This window comes from Castor canadensis, chromosome 11 (assembly GCF_047511655.1).
Source record: "Castor canadensis chromosome 11, mCasCan1.hap1v2, whole genome shotgun sequence".
Classification (NCBI taxonomy): Eukaryota; Metazoa; Chordata; class Mammalia; order Rodentia; family Castoridae; genus Castor; species Castor canadensis.
Genome location: NC_133396.1, coordinates 83,259,633 through 83,276,407, shown reverse-complemented (window position 1 = coordinate 83,276,407; position 16,775 = coordinate 83,259,633). Strand labels below are relative to the sequence as shown.

Here is a 16,775-nt window from a genome sequence, read left to right as displayed (position 1 = left end):
CCCCACTCCTTAGCACCCCATCCACTCTCCACACCTCATTCCTTTTCTGTCACCTTTTTATCACAGGAAGCTCCAGGAAAGGGAATCAGGGAAAGCTGGTTCTTATATTTCTGCTAGTTTTAGACCAATTTGTGTGTTGGGAGATTTGAACTCAGGGCCTTGTGCTTGCTAGGCAAGTGCTGTACCACTTAAGCACCTCTAGCCCCTTTTTTGTTTAAGTTATTTTTCAGATAGAGTTTCTGGTTTTTTGCCTGAGGCCAGCCTCTGACTATGATCTTTCTACATATGCCTACGTGTATCTCCACCACCCAGCTGGGATTACAGAAGCATACCACCACGCCCAGCTTGCTTGTTGAAATGGGGTCTCATGAACTCCTCCAATCCCCCACTGACCTCAAACCATGATCCTCCCAAATTCTGCCTCCCAAATAGCTGTGATAATAGATGTGAGCCACCGCAAATGGTTTTCAAATGGTGGCCTATGGAGTCTAGAAGCCCCATAGACCACAGAAAGTGGTCTAGGTCACCCTTGGCTTCTTTAGCTTTCTTTCAAAACTGTTTGAACAAATGCTTCCAAGACTTAAAAAAGTTCAAAACTCCTGCTCTGGTGCAGTATTGAAACCTCAGACTTTGCAACTTTCAGTCCTAATCTTCTTTGGTCTCTCAGCCAAGAAACCTCTCTATTCCATTCAAATTGTCTGTTCTTTTCTATTTCTGATGCACTGAAAAAGATAGCCAAACAAGCAAATCTTTGTGTACTTATCTGGGGTGTCTTTCCCAGGCACGCAGCATGTTCAGCAGACAAAGTCTCCCTAATTCCCAGGCCCCTGGGGAAGGTAACTACAATGCTGTTTAACAATAGAGACATTTGAAGGCACATTTTACTGGCACCTGATCCAGCAGCTGCAGAACTTCCTATTCCTGGAATACTTCCAACCCCTGGAATACAGAGTTACTCAGGACCAGACACTCTTCTGCCCCTGTGTCAGGCCTGGTCCTAGCAGTGGCTGCTAGGAGTGAGGGAAGTGGAACCATAAAAGCTGTAAAGGGACTGAGTCCCAGGAAAGAGTACCAGCATCTGGCGTTACTAACACTCCAACTGATGATGTCATTTCTTTATGCAGTTTAAGAGGTTGGACAGAGAGAACATGAACACGCAAAGGCAGCAAAAGCTCCAGCCACAGGGCCTCTGGCTGGAATTGCTCTTATCCCACACTCTATTGGGACTTTGGATCCAATGTGACCTCATTAGATTGCCTTAAAATTGGGCTAACAGGAGCACCTAACTTGGGACTCTCTAGTCCTCTTCCAGCCATGTTACTTTCCACGGAGCAAGAAATCTGTGGGCCAAGGATATGCGCCCACTTAAAATGCCTTCCCCCACACCTGTTCTTAGATCATCCTGTGGACACCTGAGACTCTAAAATTCACTCCCCCTATAGCAACAGGCAGCACCTGAGAAACAGCCTTCACTGGCCCTTCCCCAAGGTCTGCCCCTAGAGGATACTTGTAAGAGGTGTGTAGGAAGCTTGGATGTGCAAACAGGGATGTCACAGGTCTGGGCACAAGGCAACAGAGGTGGGTGCAAAAAGGAGGAGAAAGTATGAAGGTCAGGAACCAGTCACTCTCAAAGCCATGGCATTCCAGTAAACATTTCAGAAGACTCCAAGAATTTTAAACTTAAATTTGGCCTTCCAGATTATTGTGTGAAGATAACAGGGTGGAAATTTTACATAAAAGTTTAATTTGTTCTGTAGTTTTTAAACACTGTGACACTCTTCTGAGAAGGACCTTCTCCTTTTAAAATAACTCTAGACACTCCAGCTACAAAAGGTGAGCATGGAAAATCCATGAACACCTTCACGCTTATGAACACAAGGCTGGTTGATCAGGTTCTTGTGTGAGAAGCAGCAGAGAACCAAGGTCTGAGTAGGCTGAAGAGTTAGATGTGCGGAACCTGGGCTGCGGGAACCCCAACTGAGGGCATCGCCCGAACTACCTTATGAGTGTGGGAATTAAGAAACCTTGATTCCATGGAAATGCAGCCCAGCCCACCGTGGGGAGGGTACTTCTTATCCATGACTAGGAAGCCCCCAAATAATGACTCCCTTTCGATGGTCAAGGGCCTCAGGAGGGATGGGTGTATCTGATCCCCATTGGTGGTGGAGGTCACAGGCTGGGTGGCCCTCTTTTCGCCCATCTATTTGGAATTCATAACGTCACACTGTTTTGGAGGGGTCCCGGGAACTTTCCTGGAACAGTACACTTCTGTAGCATCCATTCCAATGGCCTCCGCTTCCGACGAATACGGGGACCGCGAGAGGTCAAATGACCTCTTCAAGGCCCCGCAGCGACACCGGGTCGTGGCCTCTGCTTGGCCAGCACCCACTATTCCGGTTTGCAGATGAGGATGCGCGGGAACCGGCTGCCCCTACTCTGAAGGTCTTGCCCCAAGTTCGAGCCCAGCAGGCTGCAGCACACCACGCCGACCGGCAGGGGCGGAATCAAAGGCCGTACCAAGCCTGGGGGCGGGGCTTCGAGCCCGGGAGTTATGGGCGGAGCGTCCTGGGCGGTGGCGGAGGGGGCGTGGCTTAGGGTGTGGTCACGTGGCTCCGCCCAGCGGGCGGAGGCCCAAGGTACCGCAGCGCCGCCCGGCACCCGCCGATCACAAACTCGCACGCGTTGGTGGGTACGGCCGCCGAGGATGGGGAGGTGCGGCCGCCACTCGGGGCCGTCGCGGTCGCCGCTGCTGCTGCTGTTGCTGCTGCTGGCCGTGCCCGGCGTTGGTGCGGCCCAGCTCTCGGTGCTGTACACGTCCTCCGACCCGCTGACGCTGCTGCAGGCGGACACCGTGCGCGGCGCGGTGCTCGGCTCCCGCAGCGCCTGGGCGGTGGAGTTCTTCGCCTCCTGGTGCGGCCACTGCATCGCCTTCGCCCCGACGTGGAAGGCTCTGGCCAACGACGTCAAGGGTGAGGAGTCTAGGCCGCCTCTCGGCTATCCGGGCCGACCCCGCCACCTACCCCGCGAAGGGCCCCTTGCTCCGGGCCAGCTTCCCGCCTTCGGTCCCCTCTGCCCAGCGCTTCCTGTCTGCCGGTCCCCGCTTTCATATCCCTCAAGCCCATTTCTGCCTTTTCCCCTTTGGTCCCCCCACCTCTTCGCGGCCTGCGCACCAGACCTCTGCTCGTCGCTTCTTCCTCTGCCGGGTGGCTGTCCCCATCCCTACGAGGGGTCTCTTGTTCCTCGTGCCCTTGCGACACTTTAGGGCGTCTTCCTCCAGTCCAGCCTTATGGCAGTCCCTTTCCTGTCGCCCACGGACCCACGTCCCCTTCCTGCCAAGTTCCCTAGCTGCCCTGGATCAATGCTGGGGAGAAAAGGGAATTGACAGTCACTCTACTGTCCTCACCACCTTTCTCCGCCCCCATGGCTAGTTGACACAGCTGGTGCATAGATTTCCTGTCCCATCTTCGAGGTGGGTGCTCTCACAGGGCAGTTTTCCTGTTTCTGAGCCACGCCTGCCCTGATCCGCTACCCCCCAGCTTTCTAGCTTCCCATCCACATCCTTAACTCTTTTCCCCTTGGCCTTCGGCCCTTCCAGACCCTAGATTTTGACCCCATGAATCCAGAGGCCTGACTGAAAGCAGCCCTGTGGAGTGTGTTTGGCCCTTACTCCATGTTCCACTGGCCTGGGCACTGAGACTATGTTTCTTTGACTCTAAGATGCTAATTTAAGACCCATCATTCATTTAATAGCAGTTTGAGGGGTGGCAGGGTAAGAAAACCACTAAATGTATAGAGATGATAAGGTGTACTCTGTTACAGAAATGTTACAATGTTTAAAAACCTAAATCTTAGAGCTGAGGAAATATGGTCATGATAGTAATGAATATTTACTTACATATGAGACACCTTACTAAGTACTTCAGTTTCCTTTCTACAACATAAAGATCCCTGTTGTATCAGACATCCACAGGTCGTGGATATTTTTTTTGGGGGGGGAAGATAGGAGTGGCATGGTAATAATAATTTGTTTCCGATTTGCTTCTTCTGAATGGAGCTACTTCCTGATTATGGGGCCAGGGCACTAGCAGGGCTCCTGCCCTGAAGCAGTCATTGAATGAGAACTGTAGGCATCATAAGGAATAGGCTTTTCTAGAGAAAGGAGAACCAGAACTGTTTTCCCCTTTCCCTAGTGTTGGTCTTTCTTGTTAACGTAAACCATGTGGTGGAATAATGTGAATGTGGATGTTAGTTTCCAAACAGAGCCCCCTCTGCCCCTTGAGCAGCTACGAAGTGGTTTCTGATGGAATGCTGTGTATGCTTTTAGCCATATATCCCTGGAAAATAAATTTTTAACAAAACTTAAACTCTTTACCTCCAATTTATGCTTGCCCACATGCCTCCTGTCACCCGCATGAGCCATCTCTGAGCAGTCCTTCACACTATTTTTGTGATGTCAACACATCTGGTCAGGGCAGGAGGAAGGAAGAATGTGGGCTATGGAATTCAAGCAGGTAAACTTGGGGGACAGTGTAGGCCTGAACATCACAATCTGTTTCCGCTTTGAGACTGTAAAGAGGTCTTTAATGGCTCATTCTAAAAGATTCTTGTGTCTTGAGAGTCCTGAAAGGAAAGATTACCTTCCCACTGACTCATGTGTCTGACCTCTTGCAGCCCAGAGTTTTCCTATGAGTTGCACATATAGATACTGACCCAACCTGTTCCTGGATTAGGGTTCCTACTTCCAAAGGGGTCTTTCAAGCCAGGCATTGTGGTACACACTTATAATCCCAGCATTTGGGAGACTGAGGTAGGAGGGTTGTGAGTTTAAGGCTAACCTTGGCTATATAGGGAGACCCTGTCTCAAAAAAAACAAAGCCAAAAGAAACAACAACAAAAGGGTTTTCACCCAGTGCGTAGAGTGACAATCTTTTCCTGAAAAGAAAAGCAAGAGCACATTTTTTTTTTCCATACAGAGGTTTGAACTTAGGGCTTTCTACTTGCTAGGCAGGCACTCTACCACTGGTGCTATGTCCCAGCATGTTTTGCCTTAGGTATTTTTCAAAAGGTTACAGCATTTATGCCTAGGCCAACCTGGACGATATCCTCCTATTTATCCCTACTTCATAGCTGAGGTAACAGGCATACACCACCCTGCCCAGCTTTTATTGATTGAGATGGAGCCTCTAAAACCTTTTGCCTGTGCTAGACTTGAACCATGATCCTCCCAATCTCCATCTTCCAAGTAGCTAGGATTACAGGTGTGAGCCATTGTGCCTAGCCAAAAGCAAATCTTAACTTCTGAAAAGAAAAATGGAAGCATCAAAGTCTTGGAGGTAAACCAAGGTAAATGAGAGGTAAGAAGTTTTGATGGAAACTGGGGTCTCTGGTGAGCCATGGGGGTGAATCTGCTCCAATGCAAGACAATATAGATAGCAGGCACTGGCAGAATCTGGTGGTGGCCTGTGATGAGGAACATCTTCTGCTCCAACCTACAGGGCTGTTGCCAGGATTGGTCTCACCTCTTGTTTGTGTTCTGAGGTCCCTTGACAAAGTGTAGTGTGGGCCAGCAGAGGGCTGCTCCCATACCACCCTGGGCTGTGCCAGTGTGACACATGACCTGATAAAAGTATCTTGGGGCAGGAACAGAGAGAGTATGGAAGGTCATGGGGGGAGAGAAGAGTTTTGCATTCCTGCCCAGCTGGCTTCTGGCATTTAATCTGATTGAATAGGATAGCGCTCATTTCTTCGGTGACTTGGGTGAGAGTTCTCTGGGGTGGTTGCTGCCTAGGGCACAGCACTTGTTTCTGAGAACCTTGCCCCCTTCTCCAGAGCAGCTCCTCCTGTCTCACCATATGTTTGGGAACTTGCGTCCAGTTGAGAACTTCATTACTGTTCACTGACTAATCATTCAGCAAATATTTGTTGAGTCACAAAGCATTGTTTACATAGCAGTTGGGGCAATGAACCACACACAGCAGGAAAATTGGCAACAGTATGAAGTTGTGTTTGAAAAGCATCAAAGGAGTGGTTCAGCCATTTCTTATCATAGGAATTCAAGCACGGGGACAGTCACAGAGGGATCACCAAAGGCCTTCACTCCAGCAGTTCTTTATCATACACTTATCTTACTCCAGCACTTGCTAAGGATGTTTAGACTATTATTATGTATACAATCTTTACCTGAGGAAATATCTGGGCTGTGTATGCCCTCCTTCTTCTATGAAGTAAAGAGAGGTTACTTTGGCTCATGGTTGTGGAGGTTCAAGTTCAATATAGGGCAGCCCCATTGGTTTGGGCCTTTGGCAAGAGCAGCCCATGGTAGCAGGAGCACATGTCAGGTTGAGTGTTCATGTTCTGATCCAGGAAACAGACGGCATCTTTTGTGTTGAGTTATTTTGTTTCCTGACGGTGCTGGGATCGAACACAAGGCTTCATACTTGCTAGGCAAGCACTCTACCACTTGAGCTATGCTCCCAGTCCTTTGGCTTTTAGTTTGTTTTGTAGATAGGGTTTCCACTTTTGCCCCAGCTGGCCTTAGACAGTGAACTTTTTATCTCTGCCTCCTTGAGTAGCTGGAATTTCAGGCACATGCTACTATATTGGCTTGTTTTTGTGATGGGGCCTCTGGAACTGCGATTCTCCTATTTCTGCCTCCCAAATAGCAAGTATTATAGGTGTGCACCATCGCGCTCCGTCCCTGGAGGAGGTTCTTGATCCCTGCTCTCTCTGACTCTCCAGAGCCTGGGCTGGAAGAGAGGTGGGTGGAGGAAGGGCACTCCAGGTAGGAAAACAGCATGTGCCGGGCTATGAAGAGGAGATCTGTAAGGCATGTAGGTTTGAGTGACAGCATTGTTGGTTTTGCCTCCCTTTCCTTTTGAGAGCACAGATAGCATCTCTTCCACATATCCCTGTGATGCCTAACTCAGATTCTGGTACAGGTTGGGATCCCACTGGATACTCAGAGTACCCAGTGGCCTGAGCCTCATAAGATTGTGACCAACAGAATCTTCTGCTGGTGCTGTTACTTCTGTCCACACAGACCTGATGCCAGCCAGGTGTGAGGGGTAGAGGAGTTATTTTGTCCATTCCGTGATCTCACTGTCCAGAAGCCTTCAACAGGGAGGAAAGAAGGGATGATATAATGGTGATGGCATAGCACTGACTAGCCAGGCATGAAATAAGCTAACTGTCTGTATCAGGAGGACTCCTGAAGATTTGGATGGGGGGCCAGGAATGAGATCAGGTTTGGTCTAGTCAGTGGACCACTGGATCTTACTGGCTGTTGGTGGTTTGGGTAAGTCTGTCTTCCTTGATGAAGGATCAGGCTTGCTTAACACTCAGAGGCAGCATGGCCATTTTCTTATCAAGAGTTGCTGGGCGCCAGTGGTCCACGCCTATAATCCTAGCCACTCAGGAGGCAGAGATCAGGAGGATTGCTATTTGAAGCCTGTCCGGGCAAATAGTTCATGAGACCTTATCTTGAAAAAAAGCCACCACAAAAAAAGGGCTGGTGGAGTGGTTTAAGGGGTAGGCCCTGAGTTCAAATCCCAGTACTGCAAAAAAAAAGAACAAAGAGTTATTTGACATCTAGACCTGAATAGTCGTCAGAGCCGTAAAGGGCAATAGAAGCCATTAGTCCTGGCCCTTATTTGACCCTCGAGGAGGCTGAGGTCCAGAGAGAAGACATGTGGAGCTTAAGGTACTGCAGTCAGGTGTGACTACGCACAAGTCTTCTGCCTCTGGATCCAATGCCCTTCCTGCACTTTGGAGCCTGCAACTCCAGAAGAAGCTTGCGTAGGGGCACAGCAGAATTCCCACTGTAGGGTGTGCCCTCACCCATCACTCCAAATTCACAGCTCTCTTGACTTCTCTTGACCCTACCTTTCCCCTCTCCATTTCCTATTTGTTGTTAGAAGAAAAATTACTCTGCACATGTCAATAACTATACCATGAAATTTTTTTCAAGCATGGGTAGGGTGCTGGTATTAAAATCACCAGACACCAGACACTAGAAAGCCTCTCTTGCCCAGACAGCACTTTGCTGTCTTATGTGCAGTTTGCTTTACCAGTGGGGCCTCTGTATAAGGCAGATTTACTTTAAAGGTCTTAATTGGCTTTTATTTATGATTCTAGAGTCAGTTAATATTTCATTTTATAAAGTAGAATGTCTATTCTGAGGAGCTGAGCAGGAGAATGTGGCTTTATAGACAGAAAAGGGCTGAAGACAGCAGAAACTGAACAAAGGATGGATTAGTCATTTCAAAGTTACTTTCCTTGGTAACATTAAAGCAGAGGGCACTTCCTTATGTTGTTTGCTAGCACTAGCCTGTTTTGGAATTTGGTCATTGTCTCTCTCCTGATTTCTTGGGAGGCAGATAACTTAGTTTCAACCTGGTGACATGGAACTTCAGCATGAGTGACTCCATTTTGGTTTGGTTTCTTGGGCCTAGAGCTCAGTCCAAACCAATGGCTTTCTACAAGTTATGTTTAACATACTAGAATGATGACTTGCCAGGTCCACAGTGCTTAGTGCCAAACCAGAGCTTTATATGTCATTATGGCTCATTGAAATACTGACACTGATAGTCCTGAGAAACATTCCTCAGTCAGGATTTTCCCAGCCCCGACTGGCCCCAGTCTCCACCTCCTTCTCCCATTGAGTCTAGGGCAGGTAAGAAGAGGCACTGGTTTCATTACATAGCAGGGGAATCAAAGCATAATGAGAAGGAGGCAAAGGCAGCCCCAGGCACCGCCTTTCCTCTTGTCCTCCACTGCTGACCCACCGCCCTCCCTTTGTCCTAGTTTAGAGGCCAAACAGACAGAGGGGCTGCCTGTTCTGCCCTGAGCCCCCTTGAGATTAGCTGCAAGGCTCAAATCCTGGGTTCAGATCCCAGGTTCATGTTCATTAACTTACACTGCCTTGAGCAGAGTTATCTGATCTCTGTTTTACAGTTGGGGAAAGCAGGTTTAGAGATAAATACCTTCTTATTTCCTTATAGGGTTGTTGAGAGCACTCAACTAGATAAATTCAGCACACGGTAAGCTCAGTACCTGTGCTGATAGCATCTTCCTCTAAGTAAGATCCGAGCCTAGGCTGCTGACTGACTGCTGTGAGTTACAGGAATAATATTTAACTAGAAGACAAACTTATTTCTGCCACTCTCTCATTACATAGAGAGTAATGAGAAGGCTGTAATTGGAGCAAAGCGTATAGATACAAAGTTGGTTTTCAAGTCTGGTAGGTCTTGGGCAACTGGGAAGCTTCTCAGTCCATGTCTTCGTTTGCAGTGGGGGCCATGATACCCACCTTAAGAGGTGGTGGAGGAGTTGATGATACAGTGTGCTGTGGGTGCTCATGAATGCTAGCTTCCTGTCCTTTCCTCATCCCATTGTGCCTCAGTGGCAGTAGATGTCAACTGGCCTGAGGGATGGTGGCCTGCTTTCTTGGAGGGAGGAGGAGCACTTGAGGACATTGGGTTCTTGGTCACCTGCCCTTAGTTACCTAAAAGCCCTCACTGATGGAAGGCTACCAAATTGCCTGTCTTCTGTCTTTCTGTCTAACTGACATACTGACACTTCTTGAGAGCAGCTGAACCTCTCTGTGGGTCTCCCCAGACCCCCAGATGCAGAACAGAAGGAGCCAAGCTTCAAGTGTGCCAGATGGCCCTAAGAGGTGACCTGGCCCTGCCTTTGACATGAGGCACAGATAGGACCTGGGGTGCTCTTGCCTGTGGTCTAGGACAAAACTCTGGATCAGTCTGCCATCGGAGAGCTCTTCTTTCCTGTGGCCTTGCTCTTTCTTTAAAATAAAAGGATATATAATGAATGAATACAGGCATAATCACTGATGACTGGCTTTTATTCACCCAAAAACCTGGACATGGGAAAAGATAGGTTAGGAGTGAAGTTCTAGCATAGAGCTGCCAAAAGATGGCTCCTTGCCTGGGTTGATTGTGTAATTGAATCACTGAATGCCTACTGTGTGCCCTGTAATGGGATGCTAGGCACTATGAGTGCAAAAAAAAAAAAAAAGACTTTTGGAGAGAGACAGACTTGTCACTGTGTGATAGAAACATGAATAGGGTCCCTGAGCTTGGGAGAAACTCTTCCTGGGGAAAGTAGTATTCCATCTGAGTTGGACCTGAGAAAGGGAGTTTGTAGGGAGGGTGAGTAAGAGTGCATTAAAGAGAGGCCTGGAGATGGAGAAGAGAACTGAGCTTTCAGGGAAGGAGAAAACCTCTGGCTTTCCTGTGGGGAAGTGATAAGATGCTTGTCCAAAGGCCAGATGAAGACTTGCCTACCGCTGTAAGTTTTCTTCTGAAGGCAATCAGAGTCAACAAAGCGTATTGAGTAGTGGGTGACTTGATCAGACTCACAGGTGGCAAAGACCATTCATTAGGTGGCTGAAGAGGCCAGTGAAGGGTGAAACACATTCGAACCTCACCAGGAGGGAGGAAGGATGTATGGGATTGCTCCAAGAGGACCTGCCATGGGAGAGCCTGTGCCAGCTCACTGGACGTGGAGGACAAGTTAGAAAGGAGATGGGTCGAGAAGCCAGATTGGGAGTCCAAACCACCTAGGACAAGGATGAGCAGATAGGATAGAGGAAGAGACATCAGAGGGAGGGTAGACAGGTTTTAGAGATGGATTAGCAGATCCCTGTGCACAGACTACCTGACTCTGCCCCTACAGTGGGGAACAGTGAGCAGGGGTGAGAAGGTCATCAGGGGAGCTCAGCCGCCCTGGGAGCCAGCGTGAGCGCCCTGCAGCGCCTGGTGGAGCAGCTCAAGCTGGAGGCCGGCGTGCAGCGCATCAAGGTCTCGCAGGCAGCTGCAGAGCTTCAGCAGTACTGCATGCAGAACGCCTGCAAGGATGCCCTGCTGGCTGGTGTTCCAGCTGGAAGCAATCCCTTCCGGGACCCCAGACCGTGTGCTCTACTCTGAAGACTGTAGGGAGGAAGTTCGGTGAGGAATGCCTTCAAGCGCAAAGTGATGGATGACTGCCTCCAAGTTCCAAGAAAACACTTTTCTCTAGCCAAGTGACTATTAGACATTTCACACTTTTTCTGTGGCCTGGTCCTATAGCCAACATTCTACAGAATTAATGGTTTTCTACTTAAACAAGGAAACAAAGTGAAGGAGTATAGTTTTAAATAATAATGGCCTAGTTCTTTTTGCTGAAGTGCTTTTTATTAAGACAAAGAACCTTACTACCAAACATACCAAAATACACCTCTTTTATGAGTGGTTTACTGGTGGTGTTAAACCTGAACTATCATGTAGGTTTTATTTGCTGGATGTTTACATTTTAGGAAGGAAAACATTTTTGTTTATTGGAAAATGAGTATTTGTAACTTGTTCCTAAGATTTTTGTATTATAATAAAAGTTGTTCTTTTCTCATGAATTTACAACTATTAAATGAGAACATGAAAAGCTAAAATTAGGGGAGAAGAACAGGCTTACTAATCAAATGATGTCTTGATTTTTTACATGAGAAGATTCTCATTTTTAAACTTTTAAATGAGACTCTCACTTGTTTTATTTTTAACATTAAGTAGGGGAGATGTTTCTTTGCAAACTTGTTTGAAAAAATGTTATGTTGTGTATTAGGTTGCCCCATCTTGTGTATGAAGCAGATTTGATCTTTTTTCCCCTAAGTTCCTTTACTTTATAGTCATGGTTGTATCTTTAGACAACTACATTATTTTATATCTTTAAGGAATGTTTAAAATGTGACCTACATATAGAACATTGCAAATGGTTAAAAACAAAGTAATGTGAAAATGTTACAACCTAAAAGAATTCTTCATGTCACAAGTATTTTACTTGGATGATGTGCCTTTGATTTAATTTGGGATAGTTTTAGGAGGATACTTTATTTGTGTTTGCAATAATCTTTGAAGAGCTTGGAAATAAATTTCTGTCTAATTCATCATTTTCTATGAAAAAAAAAAAAAGAGAAGGTCATCAGGGCATGGGGAATGGGGTCCATAGCCCTTCTTTGTACAGGTTGCTCTGCAAATGAGGTTCAAGCTGAAGGCTGCAGACCAGCTTGTGGATATACAAATAAGCTTAAGCTGTTGCTCTTATGTGCCAGGGAAGTCAAGAGCACCCCAAAAGGGTTTGGCAAAGTGGGGCATGGGGAGGTTGAGGAAATGGTGTGATGGAATGCAGCTTCCCTATCTCTGCCAAATACCTCTTAAAGTCTGTCTCTGCTAAACACTTCCATCACCTCCTCTATCTGCCCCTTTGCCACCTGTCCCACAACTTACTCCCTCCTAGGAGTCCAGAAGCTTCTATGCCAAAAGCAGAGAGCCAGCAAGAAAGGGGAGGAGGAGGAGAGAGTGGGTATGGCCTCAGGCTTCCTCACAATCCTGAAACCCATTCTGCCTTGTTTCAAACTGAAGGAGGTCTCCACTGGTACATAATTTGAGGGGTGGGTCAGGGTTTGTCTCTTCTTGGATCTGGCTTGTGGAAGTGAGAGTAACATTCCTTGGGCATAAAATGTTATTAGGAGCTCTAATGCCTTCTGAAAATGTCATTTTCAGTCATAAGAAACAGGTTCTGGATGGGGTAAGAGGTCCTGGAAAACTGTGATTGTCAGGGATGTTATTGAGATGCTACTGTGCTGTACCTGGTGGGTGCTGGGTAGGCTGCTGTGTGTGCCCACTCCCTGCCCCCTGGGAAATTGTTCCATGTGGATGGCTAGATAGAATCTTGGATGTCTGTGCTGGGGGCATGTGCAGGGTTGTGCCTTGCGGCCAGGCAGGCTTTCTCTTTCACTCTTGTGCTCCAGGGTGTGATGGGAGCAGCCCTGACCCTTTTAGACAAATACTCACAGTGGCCTGTTCCTGCCACTCTCAGACCAGAGCTTCCTCTCCAGACAGCCCTGTTCTCTTTAAGAGCCTCTCCCAGTCTTCCAGTTTTCGCCTCCTCCCTTTGCCCATGTATTCCTCTTCTCAACTGGACTGAGTGTCAAGGGTCTAGTCAATTTCCACTTTTCCTGCAAAGTCCATGCCTTGGTTCACAGGACTGATCTCTCCAGTATCCAAACTCTTGGCAGTCTGTGCCACGTAATTTAACACCAGTCACTGCCTTCTTACAGTTCCTGTGGTCTCTTGTAGCAGGAGCAGCCTTAGTGTAGGGTGGAACTTCTGTGGGTACTTACGGGTCCCAGACCTGGAATCTGAGCTCAGGAGAATTGCCTGGCATAGGCTGGTTTTCTGCTTCACAGGTCCTGGCCTGGGCCATTACTGTCTTTGCTAATTAGTTTCCGGGAAAGAGGGCTAGCAGTCTGAGGCCCGGTGAGGGAGAGTGGTTAATCTCCTTCCAGACTGTGGCCTCAGGTCTTCCTTTCCTGCTGTTCCTGGATTCCAGGTGTCTTCTTCCTCTCCCAGGATTGCTGACTCCATCTTTGGCTAGAATCCCAGTCCCCAGTATCCTATGCCTGACCTACTCAATTTGGACTGACTGCCAGTACCTCTGGCCCCAGAAACCATCTGGGATTTACCAAGGATCTAGGTGTAAAGCTAGGGAATTCCAAGCCCTCTGCGGCCTGCTCTGCACCGTTTTGGTTCTGGTCAGCCTCTTAAAAGCTGCAGAGATGGATGTGATACTAGGGCCTTTCCTAGGGGCCAGGCTCCTCTCACATCTCTCTTCAGTCCCTCTGGCCCCACTCCCACCCACAGAGCACAGATCCCATTACAAGGCAGCATTATTTGTACTAGTTAACTGTATCCTAAGCACAGCCTCTTCTCATGAGACTCTGGCTAAATGCACATTAAAAGAAGTGTCTGAGAGTCCTTTTCTGAAAAGGGTGTGACATTTTCTTACAAAAGCTTTGGGGTCAGGTGCTGTGGGGCTTGATGGCATTGGTGTATTTCATGGTGGGACAGCAGAGGGTGTGCCAGCTCCCTTTGCTTACAGAGATGGGGATTTTCTTTGTCCTTTCAGACTGGCGGCCGGCACTGAATCTTGCTGCCCTGGACTGTGCTGACGAAAGCAACAGCGCTGTCTGCAGAGACTTCAACATCCCTGGCTTCCCAACTGTGAGGGTGTGTGACAAGGAGGGGAAGGTGGAGCTGGGGATGGGTTCTGGCCTGCTCTGTGCTTCTCTGGCCTCTGCCCTGGTTGCTGAGCTCTGTGAGGTTCTCCAGTGCTTTGCGCCTGAGTTTAAATCCCAGCCTCTGGAGCACTGCCCCTCTGCTTGAATGAAACATCTGTTGTAGAGATGGAGGCAGAAAAGAAAGAAGCTCATTGGGTGTGGAAAAGTATGTCTTTATGAAGAAAAGGGCTCTGGGTGAGTGAGTTGAAGTGGGCTGCGAAGTGACCATATGATGGGCTGGTAAGCACTCCCAACTCCCAAGGAAGGTCCTCTTCAGTTTCTCTCACTCTGAGGTCTGACCTCATCTGCAAAACCAAGGTTCAGACTCTGACCCTTCCCTGGGCAGGATCACACTCCAGGGGCCAATGGCTCCACTTAAATGCTGGCAAGCCTCATCCTCATCAGGCAAGTGCTTTGACCAACAAGTGCTCAGAAATAACGTGAAAGGGTAGCCTCACCTCACAGTCAAAATGCCTGATGCCTCAGGTGGCAGGGCTCCCTGGCATGGGGCTGTCACACCCAAGACATGAGAACTCTGTCAAGCCAGCTCTGACAGAAGGTAGCAGAGCTCTCTTATGACGCCTTGTCTGTAGCCTGCCCACTGCAGGGCACCAGCAGCTTAATTAACTTCTGAACAACTTCCAAGACTCTCAAACAAGAGAGGAGGCCCTGCGCAGCCAAGCAAGTACCCTCTAGGGGCTCAGGCCTGCCCCCCCCACTCCCGCACCAGAATGGCACCTAGAAAAGCAGCTTCCTCTGTAGCAATTAAGAGGAATCAGGAAATGCCTTTGAAAGCTGAAATGCCAAATATTGTCCCTGGAACAGGATACCTCTGAGCTCAGAGACCTCAAATTTCAAGCCGACCCATGAGCTGGAGCTCAGCCTAATTACCCCAGCAGCTTCATCTGGAAAGCAAGGCCCTAGGCTCTCCAGAAGCATCCGGCTCTGACTCCTGCTGGCTTCAGGGGCTCCACAGCCCAGTAGAGGTCGGAGCCCAGGCTGAGGCTCTGCGGCCAGGCTGGTCTGGGGAACAGTGTGGTAAGCCAGCAGCTACTGCCACGTCATTCAGAAGTGGCAGCAGAGAGACTGCTTATCATTCATCCCTTAAAATAGAAAAGCTCCCTGGTAAGGATGTCGCTCTCTGCTCAGCCCCAAGACATGGAACTGACAGTTCTTTGTGCGAAGCCAGGGCAAGTGGCGCTGGGCGGAAGCTCTGGAAACATGAGTGTGGCAGCAGTAGTTGTCCACAGGTGGAAAGTTTTTTCCCAGTGAGGCCTGAGCACAAAAGGCCAGCCACTGCCCACTCCTGCAGAGGGCCTGGCACTTGGTATAGTGGCAAGTCATGACATCCTATTGGGGTTCTGTAGGGCCTGACTCTTGGGGCTTTCTGTACTTCCTGGGAAAGGCTGGGCCCCTGGGTATGAAGAAGGTGGCCCAGGCAGTCGCAGGTCCGATGTCTTCTCAGCATCTACCCAGTCACGCAGCACACGCAGCTGAAATGCTTCAAGTGATTAATCACCTTCTTACCCGCCCAGCTGGCCATGGGAAGGCCCTTAACTGCTCCTCTTGGCTTTCCCTGCCTCCAGACAGACAGAACCTGGCTGAGCCAGTCCCCTAGTCAGCTGCCCATTTCTTAAGCTCTCCTGAGACCAGTGTCATGGCCTCCCCTGACTCCCCTGAGGAACTTGTAGCCCACCTTTGGCCAAGGAGAGACACTCAGTGCCTTGTCTTCAGCACTCAGGCCATGGCCAAGTGACTCGAGTTGTTGCTAAGTCTCTGCTCTGTGGCTCTATGCCATGGCTTTTGAATGTTTTCTTACTGTGACCTACAGTAAGAAATGTACATTTTACATTGTGATTTGTATCTGTTGCTAAACAAAAGTTGCATAAATATTTGTTTTTACTAAATAGTTACACTCCGATATTTTCTATTCTGTTTATTTTTTAATGCTGTCTGATTCACTAAATTAATTTTATAACTTACTACTAGGTTGCTTCTAGCATTTTAAAAAACTCTACTCAAACAGATTCAGATCTCCAGAGATCCTGGTCCATTGAGAGCTCATGTACCTGTGGGTACCCTGGCTAGGCTCCCTAGAAAGCAAAACAGATGCCTGCAGGCCAGCAGGTAACCCTGCTGTGCTGTCTGCTGCCCCCTGGTGCTCACTCTACCCATAGAGGCTGTGAGAGCCCTAAGGTGAGGACCCATGCTAAGCAGGGGAAGAGATATTGGTGGTTTGATGGGGACAGGCCCACACAAGTCTAGCCAGTGACAGTGACACTATCCTTTTCTTCTGCCTCCTGTCCTTTGTCACCATGAGCAAAGAGTGAGCTTCCACCAGCCCAGCCTGTTTAGCAAACACCTCGTTCTGAAGAGCAGGCCAGCTGGGTCAGGTCCCATCAGACTGGAGCTGAAGCTCCCCTAGAAGGAAACAAAGGTATAGGGAGGGCGGAGCTAGTTTGCAGCAGCTTTGGCAGTACTTCTGAGGAAGGGGCTTCTCCTTGGGCCACAGCACTCCCCCTCTGTGGGCAGTGGAAGGAGTCCCTTTTCAGCCTAAGGCCTGGCTGCAGTGAGGATTACACAGGGCAGCAGCATTGGAGAGGGCAAGTTTTCTCTTGGTAAGATTCTAGGTTGATCCTTGATGTGGATTCAAATCCTGGCTCCACTGCTC

The 16,775-nt window shown here is 48.6% G+C and overlaps 1 protein-coding gene and 1 pseudogene across 1 annotated transcript in view; both read left to right on the top strand.

Moving 5' to 3' along the window:
* The first annotated feature begins 2,632 nt into the window (after positions 1 to 2,632).
* The window catches only part of Qsox1 (quiescin sulfhydryl oxidase 1), a 39,862-nt gene continuing 25,719 nt past the window's right edge, over positions 2,633 to 16,775 (top strand). The window contains exons 1-2 of the mRNA XM_074047323.1: positions 2,633 to 2,969; positions 13,954 to 14,054. Coding sequence (XP_073903424.1) covers positions 2,705 to 2,969; positions 13,954 to 14,054 — 366 coding nt within the window. The 5' untranslated portion in view covers positions 2,633 to 2,704. The remainder of the gene's footprint in view (positions 2,970 to 13,953; positions 14,055 to 16,775) is intronic.
* On the top strand, positions 10,267 to 13,900 carry LOC141414015 (guanine nucleotide-binding protein G(I)/G(S)/G(O) subunit gamma-10 pseudogene; annotated as a pseudogene).